Source organism: Acinonyx jubatus, chromosome B1 (genome assembly GCF_027475565.1).
Source record: "Acinonyx jubatus isolate Ajub_Pintada_27869175 chromosome B1, VMU_Ajub_asm_v1.0, whole genome shotgun sequence".
Taxonomy (NCBI): Eukaryota; Metazoa; Chordata; class Mammalia; order Carnivora; family Felidae; genus Acinonyx; species Acinonyx jubatus.
In genome coordinates, this window is record NC_069382.1 from 149,251,425 (window position 1) to 149,275,266 (window position 23,842).

Below are 23,842 nucleotides of genomic sequence, written 5' to 3' on the forward strand. Positions count from 1 at the left end.
TCTTGGTCAATTTCAATGATTACAAAGGGAATGGACTTGAATAGAGGATTTTTAAGATGTCTTTAATCTCTGGAATGCTACTGATCTAAGATTGATGTACTAAGAAAAAGATATACTCTATATATCTTTAATAATATTGGAAACAGAAAATAAATCCTATGAAAAAAATGGGTATATCCAGAACTATTTCTTTGGTATCTGAGATTATTTCCAAGAATATATTCTTAAACTCCAGTCACTTCTGAAAAGCCTCATATCTCACAGTAACAAAATGACTCGTGTGAGATTTCAAGTAAATACCTAGCAACATAGGCGCTCACACCTTCGTTAAACTTAATTCATCAAAACACACTGCTGATGCTCAAATTCCGCCTACAAAATTCCTGCCACTCAGTTATCCAACTTACATTTTTACATCTCCTGTGATGAAGAATGCACTCCTTTCCAAAATAGCACATTTTAGTTGTAGATATTTTTTTTTCTTGTGGAGCAAGAAATCTGATTCCATGGAATGAGATCTATAACTCTCCCAAATTATTTAGTTGGAAGGTAGTTATTTCTAATTCCAATGGTGAGACTTAGCATCAGGATGGGAAGATCACAGGTTTGCTTGCCAGAGAGACTTGCCTGTAAATCTTACCACTGCTACTTCTCGGTTGTGTAAACACAGGCAATTACTTAACCTTCTGGAGTCTCATACATTTCATCTATAAAATGCATATAATAGTTCCTATCTTACAAATATATGATGATGATGAATATAGATATTATATGCACAATTTGTGGTGTAGTGCTTATGATATAATGCCTGTGCTAGTCTAGGTCCTGCAAGAAACCTATTCCAAGAAGGAATTAGATATACATTAGTATTATTAAGGAGAAATTCTTGTAAGGAAGAGGAATGCAGGATAGCTGGGAGAGATGTCAGACTGTGAAAACGTTGTCTGTCATAGGGTTCACATAGAAATGAGCCTATCTTATTATCACTGCCATGCTCAATAATTGACTGGAAGTAACCTTTGCAAAGCCTGGCTTTGGTGTAAATGCGATGATGGTTTTAGAAAGTTTAGGGTTAAGGGTTGTTGATTAATCAGCATCCAGCAGGTAAAGATCTGAGAGACAAATTTTCATGATTTCCATGCTCTTCACCTTTTGCAGCACGGACCTACTTCCCCACACAGGTTCCAGGAGCATCTGTTTCATGATTCTATGGGTTTTTCTATCTAAGTGGAAACTCAGAAGAGGCAGGTTATGAACTGAACTGTAGTCCCTGTGGTTTCAGTTGATCTCAGGACCTCACCTGGTCCTTTGCCTCTCCTTCCTTCACTATCCATTCTGGATTCCCCTCATTTATCAATATGGCAGGTCATGGTGGCTGAACTAGTAGCCTGGATCCATCTTTCATTCTTGGGGGTTAGCCTTTTCAGGCCACAGTTATTACAAAAGAGTAACAAGAAGTCCCAAGTGTATCACCTAGTGTTCGCAGTATTTTTCCCTGCCCCAACTGTGTGAAAGCAGCTTAAATGCCTTATGTATGAATTTATGATGTACTATGTGCAGTGGTTGCTGGAACCACCCTTGTACCAGCTAGCAGATTTTCAGAATGAGATCATGTTGACAGTTTGCAATCGACCTGGAGGGAGTATTTATACCATGTAAACAAGTAAACGATACAATATGTCCTCCCCCCACCAAGGAGAGCCTGTTGTTAAATATTTACCAGTACATCACTGAGTATTCGATACTCACACATTCTTCGCTAGGAAGTGGGTGCCCTCATTGAGTGATATGCTGTGTGGGATTCAGTGTTTGTGGATCAAGTATTGCAAAGCTTGTAATGGTGGTTGAGGCTCTGTGGGCAGCAAAAACAAATCATACCCAGAATAGGTATATGTACCTGAAAGGATGAAGCCACTGACCCTTACATGACAAAATGGGCCCAGTGAAGTCAACTGGCCACCAAGTGAATAGCGCCATATCGGGTGCTCAGTATTGAAGTTTCATGTATTAAGAGAAGCAGCATTTTTAAAATTGTGTTTAGACGACTGATTTACATGTCAATGCCAAGAAAACACGTAGCTTATAATAACATTTTAGATGTAGCCCATATGAACTGGTGCCAGATAATCTGTAAAACTTCTGGTTGTCTGTTTCTTTTTTCTCTTTCTTTCCTTTGTTTATCTCAACTGTCTACCTTAACAAATGTAATGGTAATAAGAAAGTCAATGGAGATTACGATTCATTTAGCTATACATTATAAACTGTGTAATAAAATGAGTAGCCTGAATTGCACTTTGATATATTTCAAGCATTCCACAAACCACCAGAGCACTAATACATTCATTTCTCCCCCAAACTATGAAGGGAATGTAGTTAAAAATGAAAAACAAAATCCAATATGTTGGAATATAAAATCTCAAGTTATAGTTTAAATATATTTTGAAGATAAATTCTAAAGATGAATTTAGAATTAAATTCAATGACCTAATTTTCTGGACCAAGTACTGAGGTTAACTTAGAGACATGATATTATATTTCTATTTATAAATTTGCCTGAAAATAAAGTTGATTAAGTAATATAGTCTAGAAATAACATCTCAAATCAAATAACTCATAAAATTCCTTTAAAACTAGTGGGTTGGTTTCATTTACTCATTTCACAGTCACATGTGAAGACTAGCTACTCAGTGAAAGAAAGACAATATTTTAAAAAGCATAGGTGTTAAAGAAAAAAGAGAGCTTATTGGTAGCAGCTTTGGGGAAAATTCATTATGAAACAAATCAGGTTTTAAATAAGTAAAAATCACTGTTCTCACTGCATACTGAAATATTTCATGACAAACTGTATTAGGACATTTTATTTTGGTACTCACGTTATTAAAGATAACTGCTATTGCTGTTATCATCAGCAATGGGAAGTCTTCTAATAAGCAAACTAATACATAAATGAACTTTTATTAATATATAATTATAAATAGTACTTTTTATTCTTTCACTATTCTTTTATTGATCACCAGTGAGAATAAATGTTTTCTCAAAATTTATTTAGCATTTTTTTCTTTTATAAATTTTTGATTAATATCTGTTCCTCATGAATCTGTTGTTTTATCATGTTATTTCTCAATATGCATCCACTTTTAACACGTTAAAGAGGCTAACCATATGTTTTAGTTTTTGTAATAATTTCTACCATGGTTTGCCATTTAATTTTTTATGCTGTTTTTGAGTTAAGTTAACTAAAGTGGTAAGTGACTCTCAGGAGTTTCATTCATAGTTATTCAGTTATTTGACCATTTATTTTTTGGAGTCCTTGAGTCCTTGAAGTGCCTGAACTTAACTATTTGTGCTTGTCAGGAACTTTTATTTCATGCCCTTCCTGGGTAGATATATACCACACCTGGATTCAAGCTATAACCAAGTCATGATGACTCTCACATTTACATTTTCATCTCAAATATCTCCTGTACCCTGACCAGATTCCTGCCAAGTGTCATCTGGGTGTTCCCCATGCACTCCAAACAAAACAAGCCCCAAATTATACTTGTCAACATTCTCTCCCCCCATGAATGTGTTTAGCTAAAGTAAATAGTAACAACCATGCAGTGTGAAAGGTTTGAACTTAAACACTTTCTCTCTACCTGCTACCTCTAGGCCATAAAGTTCCCTTAAAGATACCATTTCATCTTCTTTCTATGTGCTCCTGCTTTTGTGCAGGTGCCATTTTCTTTACCATTGAGAGACTGTTTCATTCCAATCTTGCAAGATTTTTTTTGTAAATTTCCTATTCTAATCATCATATATGTTTTTTCATTTGTCAAATCAAATCTAAAGTCTTTCTCAAAAAATGTAATTAATAGTTAAGGAAATATCCACAACAGGAATTTGAGAACTATGTTTACTATTATTGATTTGGGGATCACTTAAATATTTGAATTTTCTAGAATAAAACCTGCATTATGTTCAGAAGCATAAACGAATTTCTTCTGTAGTTAGACATTTTGATGGCAGCAGCAACATTATGAATGTTTTTGATGAAACAATTTCACAATTAGACAATACTCACATGTGTGGTTTTATTTAAAATCGATGATGTTTGTAATGCCTGTGCTACTTATGCAGTCATTCCAAATTCCTGACAGAAATCAGTAGATGATAATAAACAGCCAGACTCTGACATTATTAAATGATACATGAGACAGTTATGCTAATTTAGCCTTTGACTTATCCATCATTTACCCTCCAAAAGTCTCTTTTGAAGTAAAATTGCAGTTCTATTGCTTTAAAAAACGTGGATCTGCCCATAATTTTTCATTACAAAGACATTAACTTTTCAGAGAAATCACTAAAAAACTCTAATCCCTATTTGGTTCCAGAATGCAAGGATAAATAAATAAAACATGAACATTATTTTTATGTCAGTTAAAGTTACAAATCACCCTTCATCAGATTTTATGTAAAAATGATTACCACTTATTTTCTTTATAATATGTGAAGAAAATATCTTTTTACATTGTGATAACATATTTACTTTTTGTTATTGTTGTTTTATTTTGCAGCAAATAGAAGTAATCAGAGATTTGAGAGAGAACAATGCTGGTTATCAGTGCAAGAGTAAGACTAAGAATGAAAGTTGGATAGTAGGAAATTTCTCGAGCTATTCTGTACTGTTTGTGGTGTTGAGTATGGCTCTGTTTTGCTTTACGCAGGTGATTAAAGCAGTGGAGGAAGGCTACCGTCTGCCAAGCCCCATGGACTGTCCTGCTGCTCTCTACCAGTTAATGCTGGATTGCTGGCAGAAAGACCGAAATAGCAGGCCCAAGTTTGATGAAATTGTCAACATGTTGGATAAGCTGATACGTAACCCAAGTAGCTTGAAGACGCTGGTTAATGCATCGAGCAGGTAAAAAGCCAGACAGACCTGAGAGCTTTTCCTAATGTAGCTAATTCAACTTGATGCCATGAATATTAAATCAATAACATCATTTCAGTATACACGTTAATCTATGGATCTGTATGACACTAATTTATTTAAATACAGTTTTTGCGTAATAGTACTCTCTTACAATGAAATATAAATAATCAAATTAAAAGTATCTATGCCTAATCTACCAGTGTAAATGCCAGTTTCAGTAAAATGTTAACTATAGCCAAGTTCAGATAATATTATCAAAAACTCAAATGTGTGTATTTTCATGTGTTTTGGGTCTCACATTAGTGTGGATGGGTCAAAATAAAATTATAAGATCATAGAGATAGCCAAGTGAGCACTGATAGACTTAAACCAGAGATATCTAACAATAATTACTCTTTGGTTTCTTTATAATAGACTTTAGTGTCTGCCATATTTTATAAACAATGACAACTCCTTTAGAGATTCTTTGCTCCTATCTGGTTGTACACAGATATTTGGTGAATCACTTACTGTGCAATTGGAACAAAACTTAAAACTGATAAATGAATAAATTTGTGTGAAACAAATGAGCATTTTTACTTTTTTACTTCTAATTTTTTTAAGTTTATTTGTTTATGTAGAGAGAAAGAGAGCGAGAGAGAGAGAAGGAGAGGGAGAGGGAGAAGGAGGGAGAGAATCCCTAGCAGACTCTGTGCTATTAGTGAAGAGCCTGATGACCCAGGGCTCAATCTTACCAACCCTGAGATCATGACCTCAACCCAAACCAAGAGTCAGACGCTTAGGCGACTGAGCCACCAGGCGCCCCACAAATGAATATTTAAAACAATTTTCCGAATGCACATGAATATACTTAAACAATGTTACATATTTGTAAAACATGTTTTTCTCTTTGACGTGATAAATTACAGAATTATCCTCACAAAAAATAAATCAGTTTGACTCTGTACTTAAGAAAAATTGCCAGAATGTTATTTTCACTATATTTGAGTCAGATCTTTATTTTTACAAGAAGTGTAACCAAATTGGCCTCCTATTAGCATGAACTAAATGAGGAACAATCTGTTGATAAAGTTACATAAGTTCTATGATTCTGACATAACATTTGTTTATTAGGCAAAAAGTCATTTTTAAATACAAATGAAGAATGAAACTTCAACTTCTGTTCAAGCATCATTAACTTTCTGTAGTAGCAACTGGAGAATTTATCTTCTTAGTGAATATTCCTTATGCTGCTACTGAAATATCTGCCTTTAAGTTATTTATTGTCATGTAAAAATGTAAGCATTTCTTTCATCTACTTATTTGAATTATGTTGTCTAAAGGGACCTAAAGAAAAGAAATCATAAAGAGACATTTTGATGATCTAAATTGTGTTAGTTTATATTGATATCATTATAGATTGAGAACAGTTTAAGAGTCTCCAAATTTTTTTTCTTTTTGTGTGTGTGTGCAATATATAGAATCATCTTGCTAGGTTTCATTTAAACAGATTTGGCTGAAGACTATAGCACTTACTAGCCATTTTTATTCGGTCATCTACAAATCCTAATTCTGGAAGATGTTAGCTCCCAGTCATTGTCTTAACCGGTATTTATTCTCACCCATGTCACAAAGCTTGGTGATTTCAGTAACCATGTAGATGATGTTTGAATATCTCTCATTTTTGGTCTCTAGCCTACCATGAACTCTCCTTCTCAGCGTTATGTTCTAGATTTTGCTGTTACTAAAAATTGCAACTCCTCCATAATGTCAACTTCAAGATCCTACTCTCCAACTATTTTTTTCTGTATTGCTACCTTCATAAAATCTTTGACCCCTATTACTTAAAGGCTACAAATCACAAGATACCCATTTATTCAGCCAATATTCATGTTCAGATTCATGTTCACGTCCACATCATGTCATTCTGTGGGATAGGTGCTGAGTATACAGCATTGAACAACACACTATTGGAGGAGGAAGATATTGAACAAAATAAAAAACATTAAAAAAGAACCTTGGCTGTGCAGCAGAGAGTGAGGATAGAATTTAGAGGATAACTCAGAGGCTAGAGTAGTTGGCAGATATGCCATGATGATGTCTTGAACTAAAGTGGCAACAAGTGAGATAGAGGAGTGATCAGATATGTGATATATTGGAAGTAGAATGGATAGTACACATAATGATTGATTGTGAGGGGACTGAAGACAAGGAAGGAGTGAACTGTTGTATCATGTTCTAGAACGTGGAAGACTGCAGGAGGAATTGGATGTGAAAAAGATGACAAGTGTGGTTTCAGACATGTTGGGGCAATATTCCTATGAGAAATATGGAGGTGTAAGTAGCTACAGGAATACATGAGACACTTGGGCTGGGGGTAAAAATTGGAGAAAAATAGATGCCACTTGAAGCATAAAAATGGGTAAAATTACCTAGAGTGGAATCTTAGCCTGAGCTGAGAAGATACAGAGCCAAATTTTAAAGCCAGGGAAAGGAGTAATCGGCAAAGGAGGTTTAAAAGATGCCAAGGGAAATTCAATGTCCTGGTAGCCAAGAAAGAGAGAATTATTCAAAACTTTGTGAGACAACATAGGAATTCAAAAGAGAGGTGGTGGAGGTGGATGTTGAAAATTTCTGAGGAGTCAATCATTTTGTAGATAGGAAATATTTATAGATTTCGGCAAAATAAAAATCATTGCTCACCACAGTGAGAGAAATTTTTATAGAATTGGTTTGGGAGGAAATATACTGGAATAGGTTGAAGTGTAAACAGAGTGTAAGAAAGTGCAGAGACAATGAATCAAAAGAAATGTATTTGTCCTATATCTTATGGTTGAAATTTACCGAGGCAAATCCCCCTCATGGACATTTAAATTGTTTTTGGCATTCATTCCCACTAGTAAAAAATGGTACAAGTACTTTTTGTCATTTTTCCTAGTCATTTACTTCGGATGTATTTCCAGAAATGGTTCTCATAATTGTATCATTATTATTATTGGACAAAAAATATGAGTCTAGTACAGCTAAGAGTATCTCCTGGTTGGTTAATTCCATTCAGTTTTCTAAAGTATTTGGGGTTACATTTTGTTTTCAAAATTCTGTTACTCCTGGGCCAAGTTAACAAGCACATTTTTGTAAGAGTGTAAAATACAGGATAAATAACTTCTGGACTTCCTGAGAAATTAGCTTAAACGAGCATGAGTTTCTCTAGCAATGTCTAGGAACAATTGGGCTGACACAAATTATCCCTCATATCTAATTGTGGCAGCATTTTCTGTATTATTTTTATAAACAAAATACAATAGGAGGAAGTAAATACATCTAATGGAATTTTCAGCTAATGTTTTATATTACAGAACATTTACTTATTAAGCCATCATAAGTTTTCATTGACTATGAGTAGAAAAAAATCTGAATAGACTAAGTTTGTGTTCTATATTTTAAATTATTTTCTTCCAAAAACCCAAAAATCCCTTGATAGTGAGCTAATATTACAATTTATAATAAGAGACATGAAAATGTTACTTTTAATATTGATGTGCTCTGTGTTTTAGGGTATCTAATTTATTGGCAGAACATGGCCCACTGGGATCTGGGGCCTACAGATCAGTAGGTGAATGGCTAGAAGCAATCAAAATGGGCCGGTATACAGAGATTTTCATGGAAAATGGATACAGTTCAATGGACGCTGTGGCTCAGGTGACCTTGGAGTGAGTAATTTTTCTGATAATTTTTACATAATTGCTGGGGCGAGAAAAATTGTTTGGAATCCAATCTGGATGAGGTCAAGGGAAATCAGTTAACCTTTGCCCATGTGTGACAGCTTTCAAAGAAGCCTCTTCTTTTTTAGCCTGTATTGTTAACAACTGCATGGTTAATGCTACTTGTGGCCAGTATCTTTGCTTCTTTGCTTCAAACAAATAGCATTTGAATATTTGAATAATTGGAATAACAGCTCCTTGGCAAAATACTGGTATTTTGTGTTGTGGAAAAGATGTTTTCTTGATGAAGTTTTTATACTGGAGCCTATGTTATATGAATGTAATTACAAAACAAACTGTAAGCACAATTGGTGTGGCTAGTCTTACATAACAGCAAAACATATTCTTAAATTTGGGCTATGATGAATACCCGGGTAGCAACAGCTTAAACAAAGCTTCCCAGGCAGGAATCTCATTTAATCTCTAAGTGGTGCACCTTATATTCTTGTAATCCAAGGATATATTAGATTCTGCCTCTGATTTGTTATTTGGTACAATCTCAGTGGAACCAATTGTGCCCTTTTCTGTTTGCACGTTTAAGATAAAATTTATCAAATCTTATTAAGTAAAAATCACTAGAGTTAAGCGTTAAATTCTTTAAGGTTGTAAGTTGTTTGTATTTTATTATATACTCTGTATGTGTAATTATTTTAGCCTAATATTTGTTATTTGTGAAAATTAACTGTTGTTATGGTGGTTCCACCTAGCTTACATTAACATGAATAATGTTTTAACCTATGAATATGATGACAACGTACTTTAAATTACCTACAGATTCAAAGGTTAAAATATTGTTGTAAGGATTAGAACATGGTAGAACATTCTAAAGCACTAAACCACAGTCCTTATTCCATTACTTCACATAATATTAACACTGAGCACTCACCATTTCTATTCTGGCATTCTTTGACTCATTGAACTCACTGCCAGTCCACACGAAAGGTAACAGGGTACCATCATTTGTCACCAGTTAATGTCACATTCTCAACATTTCTTATCCTCATCCCTATAATGCTGGACCTAAAATCACTACTCAGCATGCTCTCTTATGTTGCTGAACGTCATCTTCACCATCGCCTCCAAATTGTATCTATTTGATGACACGTATGCTTTGCCCATTATTTCTTTCAACACTCAAAGAACTCATTTGTGCTATATTTAAAATAGTAAACAAAATTTTGTTGATAATTTAAAACTATTTTTACATGATTGCTATTTAATTTTTCAGTAAAAATGGTCATTTTAATTTATTAAAGTCATTTGTCATTTTATATTAAAATGATACTGTAGGTATTTCTTCTACCCAATGTCAGATTACTTGTAAATATATAATAAAATTATTTGCATTAAATGATGTCTCTTTTTTTATTAAAATAGCACATATACCTATGTGTGTGTGTGTGTGTGTATATATATACATATATATATATATGTATATATATACATCCACTATCTTTTTGCTCCTCCCTTCACAGAATAATTTTAATCACAAATAATGGTTTTGCATTAACTACCTCTGTTTTACTTTATCTCTTTGAGGCCCCCAAATACTAGAAATATGTTGAGTATCTTAGCATTGTATTTTAGCATTTCATTTATTGATTTTAATTATTTTTGCTCATCTTTATTGTCAGCTCCTCTATCCTCAAACTCTCATTTTGTATGTTTTGTTTAAAGACTTAAAGCCTTCTTCTCTCTTCTAATTATGGTTCTCCAACCCATTTCTATTCTCTGGTAGTTTTTATCTGATCAATTTTTCTCTACTTGGTTCAGTTTCTTCTCTTTGTCTCCATTACTCTGCTGTCTTGTTGCCTCTGGCTATATTGCCTCTTTTCTGATATTTTGTCTTTTGATTCACTTACCTTAACCGGAAGAGTAAAGTGAAATTTGGAAACTGTGCTAAAATCTTCCTGTTCAGAGATGTTTGTCTCCATGTATCAGTTGCTTCAGACTCCTGGGCCAATAAACATATTCTTTACCATGAACTGAGCCAGCAAACCTCAAATCCATTGAAGCTGATTCGTTGGAGTACCACACCTTTAAATATATGTCCTCTTGTTTATTGTGGTTTTGACCACATTCTTCCTGTTTGGCAAGAACACATTTATCAAATGTTATTTAAATAACTAACAAAACAGTGAGTAATCGTTACTTGTTTGGTCAGGAATATACGAAAAAGACTATCTTTGCATTTTGCTCGCCTTTCACCAAAATAATTATTAAAGGCACACGGCAAAGGAGCTGGGATATCAGCAAAGACAAAGACAAGCTCTTAAACACTTAAGATAATGATTTTTTACACATGGCCTTTACCCAATATTTAAATACTCATTTTATGGAGGTTGCATATGCTATAATAATATAATAAATATTATCGTCCACATTATTGCCAAGGAATAATAGAAATTGAGAACTGGAAGTATACCTGTAATAAATACTTGGGGGGGTGCAGTTAAGATCAATTAATATAAAGCAAAAGATCAAATTTCCATATAATTAAATTAGAAAAATATGTTAGAGTTTATGCCATCAAATTTGTTCTTATATTGGGTTCAAAAAAAGGGAGAGAAAATATTACAATTTTTCAGAACTGCTGACTTTGATAAAAATTTTCCATCATAAAGGTTTAATTTTGTTTGCGATTTCCTTCTTTCTTTCTTTCTTTCTTTCTTTCTTTCTTTCTTTCTTTCTTTTTCTCTTTCTTTCTTTCTTTCTTTCATTCGTTCTTTCTTCTTACTCTTTCTTTTGTTTGTTTATTTCTTGCCAGTAACATACATATATGGCTTAATGTGGAAAGAAAATGAACAGGTTAACAATCTTAGAGTTAAAATGTGTTCGGCAATGTGGTTTTCAACTTTAGATGTTTCTGTCTGCCATCTCTGTGCCTAAACTTTGCTATTCTGTGTACAATACACAGAACAATTGTTGTGGCAGTAATGATGCAATCTGTACTATGGTGTGTAAATGCAGTGAATTGTGGTTGACAGGGGGAATTGTTAAGCTTGAGGTGAGTTGCAAATTGAATCCAAAAACCTGTATTAAGGACAGTATTACCGCTGCTTTTTAAAACTTCTTGTCAGACCAGCACTGTCAACTTTTGATTATTCAGAAGACGAACAAAATCCAGTGAATTTAAATATTATGCCAATTGTGTGTAAACTGAAGAGGTTTATGTTAGTATCATTTATTCAAATGGGGCCTTCAACTACTAAAATGGAAGTTTCACAAATCTAGGGCCAAAATTTATGCACACCAATTCAAGCAGAGTTTTTATCTTATCAATAAAGACATTATGAATAATGTATTACACACCTAAAATACACATGGGAGTACTTAGTATCCTCTTCATTCTACATAATTAAGCTAACGTTTCTAGTCCAACCATCACTATGTCTCACTCACTGAAAATCATGACCATACATGGTTAATCTTTGCCAAATGTAAATGTATTTATCTTGTATAGTAGATATATAAATGATTATCAGGAATCTTTAAATAAACCAAAAAATTTCAAGCATACCGTTAATGGCATGATCAAATTATGACAACAAGAATAAACACTGAAATTTAGTGAATATTTGTTAATCTCTCTTCTCCCTTCTCCTATCCAGCCAGTGTTGCTGGGGTAAATACCAGTGATATGGCTAACAGGTGTGTAAAGCAGAAGGGAGGAGTAGTGAGGGAATGACTAATCCACAGATGGGTGAACTAAATCCTGAATAATCAAGAGTTGTTCCAATATCAACTAGACACCTCTTGTTATTCTATGTTTTTCATTCTGCCATTTTAGTATCATAATATCAGTGTTTTCCATTGTTTAATATTATAGAGTAACATTTGAAAATATGCTGAAATGTAATTCCGTCAATGCCAGTTCATTATATTTGCAGCTTTTCTAAAACTGATATTGCTTTGTTGACAAAAGCCAAGTTATTTTTTATGTAACAATACTCCTCTTATCATGTTTAACTTCATAAGCCTATGCTGAATCATAGTTTATCATCATTAGAATTGGCTTTGGGTATTACTTAAGATTACACATGATCATGATACATTTAGTGTAATACTTATAAAAGAGACACATTTATAACTTTACCTTGGGTAAAATTTCCTATATAGAAAAATGAGATGAGTAAAATAGAATATCTTGCATCATTTTCAAAAAACTTTTCAGCAAACACTGTAAGTAGAGCAGCAACTTCATTATCGAATGTTAAATACTTTGATTTTTAACAAATTTCCCTCACATTGTTACTGCTAAATTGACCATTCAATATGTACTTGGCAGTACAAGAGTAAAATAGGAATGCTTAGAAGTCATGAAAGTATGAAGCAAAACTACTTAAAATACATTAATGCACTTAGCAATATTGGAATAAACCTTTACTGAAAACATTTTTCTAATGCTATTTTAATTGTCATTTGCAATATAATTGGAAGAATATTAAATACAAGTTTTGAAGGAACTACTTTGCTGCCGAGAACAACTTTAACTTGCATAAATGATCTTATTTCTCTCTCACCTTTTCACTGAAAATCACACTGCATAAAGGTATATGGGCATTGCATGCATTATACTCATGCAATTTTCTAAATCTCTGCACATTAATTTGACAGCTTTTGAAATGACAAGTCAGATTTTTAAAACATCAGCATTCCATTAAAGACACACATAATTTATGGCAATGTATAAAATGCCGTGTTGTGTTTTTATAATTCCATTTCTTCCATGGAAAGGAGGAGGTGGGAGGGAGGAAGAGAGAATTTCAGTGGTCTGACCTTCCGTATGCATCTTAGGGGATAATCATATTATAAGGTGACCTTGAAAGAAATCTTATATTTAACACACTGGAAAAATTTACACAAATTTAACTCAAAATCTAGATGTATGAAATGTTCTGAAGAAAGATTGTATTTGCCTATGAACACAAGCTCTATAACAGCATTTATTACTCAAATACAATTCCTCAAAACATGTGTTCTTTAGCAGGATATAGATGTCATAAAAATTTTAAATTTCAAAAGCACTGAACCAGAGTCTTTCTTGCGGTCAAGTTATTTTCAGAGAATGAAGTTATACTTACGTATAATATAGCTACTATATAATTAAGAAAGGGAAATAAAAATAAGTCAAACCAGTGATTTGATATCAGTGAAACAACCAAGTTTGGAATGTGGGGCGCATGTATGCACATCACACACACACACACACACACACACTTTAAATTAAGATTTCGGTATTATATATTCAAAATCCAGGCTGTTTCAGTGGGAAACCTATAATTTCTTTTTCAGGTCTTTCAGAATAAGTTGTAATGATTATTTTCAAAAGCTCATTCCTAATAATTGGTTTAGCCATATGAATTGTGCAGTCTAAGTATGAATTGTGCCGTCTAATTGTGTGCTAAGTATCTATAGCATCAGTACTTTCGAATGGGTATTTGTCAGAATCACCTGTGGGTTTATAAGGCATATGATAAAACATATGTTTTAAAACTCCATTTCAATTACTAATTATTTAAATTCTCTAGCAGAGAATGATTATTTTCAGGTTAAGAAATTTTCATCCCTTTCACCTGACGTAGGTCCAAATTATGCTATTGACCGGCCATGAAGTAAAATGAAATTGCCATGAAGTATAGATTAGCTCATAACTGAAATTGCCATGAGGTATAGATTGAGTTACCATAGCCTCAAAGAAGTATGTGTTCAGCTTCCCTCATTAAATATTGTCTTTCTGTAGAATTTTGGATATTTGATGTTATAGCTACAGAGTTCTCATTTTACAGATGAGGAAATTATTGTAATTTAAAGTAATTTGTTCAAAATCAGATCTCAGAGTAATGAGAAATTTTTAAAGAGTATGGACTTTGGTATCAGGTTCCTGGTTTTAGTACTAGCCCTGACACCCACTAGCTGTGTCATCTACTCAAGTGATTTAAATTCTGTAAACTTCATTTTCTCATCCATGAAAGATTAACAGAAATCTATTATCATAGAGTTATGTATTTTTCCAGCATGTAGGAAGAGGACATCTTAATTGTCACTTATTATTTTTATATTAGTGTTATAGTTGTCAACTAGGGAAGATTTTGCTATTCAGGGGACATATGGCAGGTCTTTTGTCTTGTAACCACAAAGGGTCAACAGAAGTGCAATGCTTCTGGTATTTGGTGGATAGAGGCCAGAGATGATGCTAGATATTCTATAATGCACAGGATGGCCCTTAAAACAAAGACTTATCTATCCCATAATGTTAATAGGGGAAAAGCTAAGAAGTTCTGATGTAGTTGAAAAGAGAAATTTATTCCCATGCTAGTCAGTAACTCACTATTTTATAGTCTATTTCATAACTAACAATAGTGATTTTGTTTCAAAGTGAATTTTTACTGTTTTCTTTTTCTTTTTGCTGATTATCTTCCATGGCTACCATTATAAATAAAAATATAATATAATATAATATAATATAATATAATATAATATAAATATATTTATTTTTTACACTGATGTCTTATAGTTTTAATATTTTCTCATGTTCAATTCTAAGAGAGAAAGAACTATGTTGCCACCATAAGTATCAATTGCTTCTTTTTTTAGCTACTTTCCGTTTCCTGAAACTCTCATAAAAAACCAATGAAACATAAAGGGGCAAAGAAACCTAAGATATTATTTAAATAAGCAATTATTTCCAATACTAATATAGGTAGAGCCTAAATACCCATTTCTAAAATTTCTATCCTCTGATAATTAAGAGATTTACTTGTTTCTAAAGCTATCCAATTTTACATATAATGATTCTAATGTCATTGTCTTCAATTCTAAGGAAGTCTAAGATAATCTGAAGTTAATACATTTACTGAATGCACAAATATTCTTTTACCATAATGTGTTCAATAAGGTAATTATCTGAAGAAATATAACATGGCAAACAGTTTGGTCACCTAAAAATCTTAAATTGTTATTTTTTTCCTATAATTAATGTTGTTATTTGCCAAACATACCTGAATAATTTTATTTGCCAAATATGTACCTCAAGGGAATAGAATTTCTGAATTTCCTATGAAATAACAATTAGGAACCATGGGCCCTGACCTTAAACTCCATAATACACTATTAATTTAGAAATCTAAACATTTATAATTTTCTTTTGAATAAGCTTGTTTAAAGGAAACAGTAAAAATATATCTTGGTTGAAAAGACTTTCTGATAGTGTGTAATCTTCAGAATGCTCTAAATGCCAAGAGAGCCTAGATATTATTTGGTAAAGGAGGAAAACTCTGGTATTTTGGGTTCCAAGTAAAAAATAAAATACCAGTAAAACCTTGGTTTGCGAGCATAATTCATTCTGCAAACATGCTTGTAATCCAAAGCACTTGTATATTAAAGTGAATTTCAAGAAGCATTGGCTCAGTTGTGATCATGTGACATTCGGTATCATGTACTACTGGCATTGCAAAATATTGTTCCTTTATCCAATTAAAATTTATTAGAAATGTTTGCTCGTCTTGCAAAACACTTGCAGAACAAGTTGCTCGCAATCCAAGGTTTTACATATTTGGAAGTGTTCATATAGCAATGTAGTGATCATTATCCCATAAAGATAATCTGTTATATAAAATGATTGTACTGACTGAGTCATTTGAAGAGTATGGTCTTTGACTGCTTAACTGTAAAAATTTTAAAGTATATTTTATGCCTATTTCTTCTAGCAAAACAAAAAAGTTCTTGTTCCTGTTGTAGGTCCACATTTTCAAAATTATTCAATGAAATTGTACCTTCAATTTAAATATATTATTGGTAAACGTGCAAATTTATTTTTCCACTAATCTGTGCCACCAAAATAATGATGTCCAAAAGATGAGGTGGGGGCAATTATATATTATATCAGTATTTATATTAAATATTTCTTTGACTGCAAACAGATTTTCAAGGTACAATTTTGAAGCCTGCCTTTGAAAATTGGACCCGATATGTCTCATATCGGATTGTATCATATCGATGTCTCATATAGGATTGTAATCTAATTAGCTTCTGCAAAATGTTTGTATCTTTGCCAGCGTGAAAGTATTGAGGTGTGCTACCAATTGAATCAATACATACATCCAATGTGTGCTTTCTTCATACAGGGATTTGAGACGGCTTGGAGTGACTCTTGTCGGTCACCAGAAGAAGATCATGAACAGCCTTCAAGAAATGAAGGTGCAGCTGGTAAATGGGATGGTGCCACTGTAACTTCCTTTTCATGTCACTTCGTCAAGTGAATGATTCTGCACTTTGTAAACAAGCCCTGAGATTTATTTTAACAAAAAAAAGGGGAAAAGGGAAAACTCAGTGATTTCTAAACCTTAGGAGAACCTTGGTTCAAGCCACAGAATTTGTAATCAGTGTTTTACTAAAATCTCCTTATCTTCCTCTCAGTGTCTTCGTTTTTCATGAAGCAAGTATAACCCGCATAGAATAAAAACATGAGGTTAAACATGATCTTATGTTGCAACAAGAAAATCCTTTCCACTACTTCTACAAAATTTTATAAATGAAAATAGAACTATATAGAGCACCTTTACAGACTGAATTAAGGCAGCCCCTTTCAAAACTTCCAAGAATCTACTTGAAAGGAAAAGTTTATAGCCATTTGTGGGCTAACAAAAGCTGCAATTTCCTGAAGTTTACTTCAAGTCTGAATTGTCTACATAAGTGTATTGAAGAGCAATATGATTAGATAATTTCCTAATAGATACCTTCTTTTGTAATTTTAAAATGCTGTTACACAGCGTTAAGTTATAGAAACTAGTGTATAAATATGTTGCTTGATCAAGAACAAGTACAATACAGGGTGTATATTTATTTTTCTGTGTTATAAAATTTATGTTTAGTTGCTCTTCTAGAAACTATTAGGTAATAAATGTGTATATACTGTATCATTTGCTATATACCCAGGAATCAATTTAAGTTGGAGTTTCGTGTGTGATGCTTGCACATGCGTGCGTTACCATTCTGCTTGCATTTTTAATAGTGTTTTAATTTTAGCAACATATGGGAACGAGTGTTCCAGAGTGTAATAGGAATAGGAGAAATAGGGAAGCAGTAAAACAAAATTGAACACAAGCTTGTGTCTTTCTTCCTCTCATATGTCCAAAAGCTACTAAATCTCTTTATTCACTAACGGGAAATGTCTATAAGATTAAATCCCCTTTGGCTTTTTGAAAACACTTTGTGATATCTGTGACAATGCAGTTCTTCTAGCCATTAATCTTGCACCCCTGTAAGAAATTTCACCTTTCTGAGTCCCAGAAAATACCTTGTCAAGCAAAGTTGACATCGAAGGGCACATTTTCAGCAGGATGTAGAAGGATTTAACTGTGCAGGCTTCTGTTAATGTTGTTAAATCCAGGCACATAGCACTAAGCATTACCCCTAAGTGTTAATCCTTTGTAACCATTTCCCTTGTGGTTCAGCTGTAGACATTTTGATACTAAGGCAGCAATGGAATGATGAAATATATATATATATATATATATATATATATACACACACACACACACACACACACACACACACAATTCCTTCAGAATTTTCTTTGTTTCAAGATTTAACAAGTTTTATTTGTTGGTGGCTGTTTATTCATTTGGTAATTTCATCTTGTATTCAGTTTCATCAAATCGAATTTACTTTGATAAACCAGTCCAAAGTATTATTTAATTGGCTTTATTAAGGAACTTAAGATATGTTTTGTGTACATTCTATGTGCCGCATTTGGTTAAGACTGGCATTTGTGGTACAAATTATATGGTTTATTATTAGAGTTCTAAAAAAAACTGACTCCTTGGTGAAGTAACAATTTTTTATGGTATTGTATTTTATAGAACCATGGAAACATACGTGATTATTCAAGGAGCACAGCATTTGAACAAAGTATAGCCTACTTATGATCATCAAGGGCAATAGTATATTGGAGTAGTCTGGGTTAATGGAATCTATAGAAAATATTCCTGCATGATATTAATGGTGTTCTCTCTCTTTTCCAAGCACTTGTTTTAGTTGAATGTTAGCCCATACAAGAATAAACCCTTAAGAAATAACTTCTTTCTACCCTGCCCACCTTTTACTTAAGCAGTAAAGTAACTCCTTGCTAAAGAACATGACAAAGAAAGAAAGAAAGAAAGAAAAAGGAAAAAGAAAAAGTTGTAAGCAACTCTCAGATGGTATATTAGTATATTTAGTTTGGTCCAGTTTGGGCTATAAATACTTACTAGGTCTATACCATACCATGGGTTCTTATAAAATATGGTTCAAGTATACTTTATTAGTTTTGTGAAATTTTCAGAGAAAGTAAAGAAAGGTGGATTTAGCATTGTCTTGATAAAATCAGAAGTAAGCAGGCATCACTATTATAAAAGATGTCTTTGTTCATTTCAAGAAACAAAATGAACTAAACATTCTTTTTTACAAAATAATTGGAGACTGTGTTGCACTTTATTGAATTTTGTAAAAACAACTGAACTTAAGTGATAAAGTAACAACTGAGAAACTTCAAAGTAGGAACAGACATATTGATTTAAAAGATAAACTATCGTAAGTGTTAGGACGAGTCACAGTTATTTACACATAACAAAGATATTTTCTGAATTGTCTTCTAACTTTGTGTGTTCAAAAATTTTTGGGAAGTCAGCACAAAGTATATCTAAGTGACTAGAACTTAAAGCTACAATGTAGGTTTCCTCTTTTTCGAAGAAGAACATTACAAATTAGGATGGATCATATTCCTTCGCAATCTTGGTGTTCATTTTGGAATGTAAATTGAGATGAAAGTTAGACATATAGATTTCGTTGATATTTCAATTCGGTTGAGAATTCTTTTTTCCCATTTTGGTTGAGAATGTCAATATGATTTTAAAAGAAGTAAAGAGACTTCCAAATAAGATATGCTCTCTCCCACGTAAAATACATACATACATACATGCATACATACATATATACATAAAAATAAAAAGAGGAAAGAATTTCCTTCTAAAATATTTATTCACTACTGGATATGTCACCAATTGGGAAGTGCCAATCTCATCTATAAATGTGAGAAGTGGTACAGGGAGAAGAGGCAGCTCTTGTGAAATGCAGTGAGGCAGTACCCAGGGTGAGGTTTGACAAATCTTGATTGTGTGATTTCTTATCCTTTGGTTCATTTTGTCACCCACCAGACAACTAACAATAAAACAGAGACTCAATAATTTTAGCACATAAGATAGATTTGTCAAATAATACATAATGTTATTGTAGCTATCAAGTAGCAATACCTTTAAAGCATGAGTCACTCTCAGAGTTGAACTTGGAAAAATGTTTTTTCAATATACTGATACCTGTTGAAGTCACTCAGTTACTACTTTTATCAATCATAATTTGTTTCCGAATTTTTCTACTTGCTCACGTGTTCTTCTGGGCCATTTGAAATGTCTGAATTGTATGTAAAAATGTGAGGATTCTGATTTTCCCATTTAAAAAAAATAATGTGCATGATCTTTTATGTCTTCTATTTTAATCACCAAATCAGTGTTCTAAAGTTGTAGGATTACTGTAAAATCTATATTCCAATATTCTGTCCAAACTTAAATGTGGCCAGCATTATTAGTTTTGGAGTTGCCAAAACAATACAGAACATCCTTCACTTAGTTTGTAAAGAGTCTTAACCAGTATGCAATGGTGAAGAGATAGTTTCACATCTTAAGTTTAAAATGAAAATTATTATCTGTTGAACACTTATGTGTTTGCATATCTACTATTTAATCCCTGTGTCAAAGTCAAAGATTTTTTTTTTAACACCATTCTTCCTCCCATTTAAAGTGGATGTTCAGAAGCACAAGTAGAGATATTTATCTGTGGAAGACATTTTTGTTTGTAACGGTGCATTGGATGGCAAATGCTATTTGCATCAGATGTTAGAAATTTACTAGATGAATGATGTTGCGTAATAGAATAAGATCTTTTTTTTTTCCCATTTTTTCTTTCTAAAAATGAGAAAACAAAAAGCTAAGTATGATAGTAAACTGTCTTTGCTTATTTCCTGCCAGATGTTTCAACTCAAAATAAGTAAAAAGTAGGTACAATGTGATGATGATGATGATGATGATGAATGAACAACAAAATGCTAGTTTTATGAAATTAATAACTACAATAAGTCATCATTGCTTCAACTCTGTAGCACAGCTGGTTACATGGAATATTTTTCTGTATTATGCAGTTAATTATGTAGTAATGTATCAAAGGAGAAAAAGATAATAACTTTTCTTTTCATGTTGGTTTATGAAAAAAAATCTTTTTACACATGAATGATTGAATGTTCTTGTTCAGAATGACCACAAAATTATTGCTTAAGAGAAGACACAATTCTTAAAAAAAAAGAGAGAGAGAGTTGATCTATAATAATAAGAATCAAATGTCATTTGTTTCTTCTAAATGTAAATGAAAAAAATTGAAGGTGTCAACATACATCATGTTTATTCAGTCCGAGATATATTAACAGTAAAGGTTTTAGTGGTCAACATATTTGTGAATCTTTAGATTGCTATAGTTTTACATTCAATAATTTTACAGTATGTAAATTTCATTTATAATAGTCTAAGAATAAAATTTAGACTCAGTCACTTGTTAATATGTTTATTAAATTCTCTTAGTTTCAGGCAGGTCAGAAGCAGCTGTATAGAGTATCTTATTCTATGCTAGGCATCAGGATATCTCAAATTCTTGCCTGAGCATTAATTCAAGAAAGGATTAGCATTTCTGTATCTTTTCCCCATTTGCAGCTCTATGTGCATTTCGTTTGTGTACATGTTTTTGTAGTGTAAGATACGAAATTTTCTATTTTTTCAGAAAATAAAAAAACCCTTTGAATACAGTTAAATCCGATTGTCATGCTTGACCCTCCCCCCAAAGACTTTAAAGTTACAGACTTTGTATAATGATTTCAGTCAGTTCTAATAAAAATGTTTGAATTTCCTATGCTAAATATTTAAAATGCAATCAGCATTCATTTTCTTCAAAGGCATATTCATGAATCTTTGCATTCAAGCATTTTTTGCAAGTCGAGTTTGACAGAAGACTGTAGGACATGAGCATAATTGTGTGAAGCCTAATTAGAAATTGATTTGTGACAGTGTAATACATTACTTGAAAAAACAAAAACAAAAACAGAAAACTGTGTGTACCATCAGCAAAAAGAGACTTTCTGCTGACCAGCATTAGTTGGTCGTCTTCTCACTGCTTATGGCGTAGGGTGGAGGAGTTGCATTCTTATAAGAAAGTGTGTCAGCAAGTACCAATGCTCCCTCTTCTGTATATATTATATCATATTACTCTCCTTTTGTAAAAAGCATACGAAGCAATCTGCTGTATTCAAGGGAATTAATCATATTTGTAAATTTTTGCATTTACATTCCTGAAAAGTGACATCATCATGCATATGGAAATAATCCCTAACTCCTTTGCTTATGCACTGAATCAGTATTATAAGGTATATATATTATTTATTTAGTAAACAGCCTCATGTAAAGACTCTGAGTATTCTGTTATCAAGTATTCTCGTCTCTGCTTTGCTGCAAACGCGAAGATCTTATGATAAAAGGGTTTTCCCCCCAGTCTTATGGACACCCTCAAACAGACAGGAGGGATGGTGTGGTGGTGGAAAAGTAAACATTTAATTAGAATGTACTATTCTGGATTAGAATTTTCTACACATACTTTTGAAACGCATTATATTGTCTCTATTTTACTAATGAGGAATCCATGACCCAAAGCTGTTAAGAAGTTGCCCAAGTCCTGACTGCTTCTCAAAGTCAGGATTAAAACCACATTTATTTGAGACCAAATCCATAAGCTTTCTACTACACTGTACTGATTTCACGATGTTGGCGATGCTATCTAGATAATGGAATCATTTAGGCCGATCTTCTAATTTAATTGATGGAGGAACTGAAGTTTAGTAAGAAAAACATGATCTGAACATTTCCACAAAGTGAAGGGTAAACGATGGGTGGGAAGCAGGATTTGACTTATTACATTTCTAACATATTTGACTTTTAGAATAAGCCAAACCTTGGGCATCAAAAATAGTTGTTATTTGTAATTCTTCCACTGAGTAGGAGCACAATCTAATTCAGTGTATATTTCTAGTATATGCATAATTTCCTCAACTACAAGCACAGAAAATTGCAATACATATTTATTATTTATTTCCATCTATAATATCTGAATTTTGTTTGTGGAAATTTGAAAGGTACTAGTGATTCCCTACCAAACTGTTAGCAAAAGTAAAATATATATATATATATATATATATATATTTATTAAAATTCACAGTAACCATTTAAATCAAATAAAGTTTTATATAAAATATTAAATGCAATTTTACTTGAATTAGCAAGCCAAAAATAATAAATTGGAATAAAACTGGCAAAAATGTTGAAATATAGATAATTGTTTTTTTCATAGAAAGTTATGAGTTAAGTCATCCCTCTAATTTTTTTAAAGTTGATAATAAAAAATATTAATGTGTTGGCATTATTTATTTCAATTTGAAGTTTGTTAGTGATCCTAAATTTTCAGAAAGTAAAAATTTTCATTCAGTCCTCACAGCAGTCCTTTAGGTGAGACATTTATTCTGTTTTTCTTTTGGAGGCCACACAAGGCTAAGTGACTTTCCTCAGATCACATACTTTGTTGCTATATCCCTGCTCTCTTTTAATTTTTTTTTAATGTTTATTTTTGACAAAGAGACAGAGCATAAGCGGGAGAGGGGCAGAGAGAGAGGGAGACACAGAATCCGAAGCAGGCTCCAGGCTCTGAGCTGTCAGCACAGAGCCTGACGCAGGGCTTGAACTCACAGACCTCGAGATCATGACCTGAGCCGAAGTCGGATGCTCAACCGACTGAGCCATGCAGGCGCCCCTATCCCTGCTCTCTTTTAAAGTTTATCCTCTGCCTCTGAGTTCCAGATGATATTCTCCTAGCTGGTTTGGAATCTGTTCCATCAATTGCACCTGGTCTTGAATATCTTCGGCTATCAGTCCATGATTCCCTTCACCTACCTTCTCCATGTATGTGAGGGGGTACATAGCATGTGGTTGTCTGCCGCCAGCATACCAAAGCCAGATCTGTCACTCACTATTTGAGCTCAGGCAAGCCATTTAATCTCCCGGCTTCC

General features: G+C 33.0%; 1 protein-coding gene across 10 annotated transcripts in view; it reads left to right on the top strand.

Annotated features, from left to right (window-relative positions):
- The window catches only part of EPHA5 (EPH receptor A5), a 336,378-nt gene extending 316,756 nt beyond the window's left edge, over positions 1-19,622 (top strand). For 8 of the 10 annotated variants that reach the window (XM_053217288.1, XM_027057636.2, XM_027057647.2 and 5 more), the window contains 3 exons: positions 4,707-4,900; positions 8,446-8,601; positions 16,779-19,622. In XM_053217288.1, the coding sequence (XP_053073263.1) occupies positions 4,707-4,900; positions 8,446-8,601; positions 16,779-16,884 (456 nt within the window). In that variant the 3' untranslated portion in view covers positions 16,885-19,622. Of the gene's footprint in view, positions 1-4,706; positions 4,901-8,445; positions 9,999-16,778 lie in introns of those variants that run through there. The other 2 variants (XM_027057664.2, XM_053217291.1) reach the window with 2 other exon arrangements.
- The last annotated feature ends 4,220 nt before the right edge of the window (positions 19,623-23,842 follow it).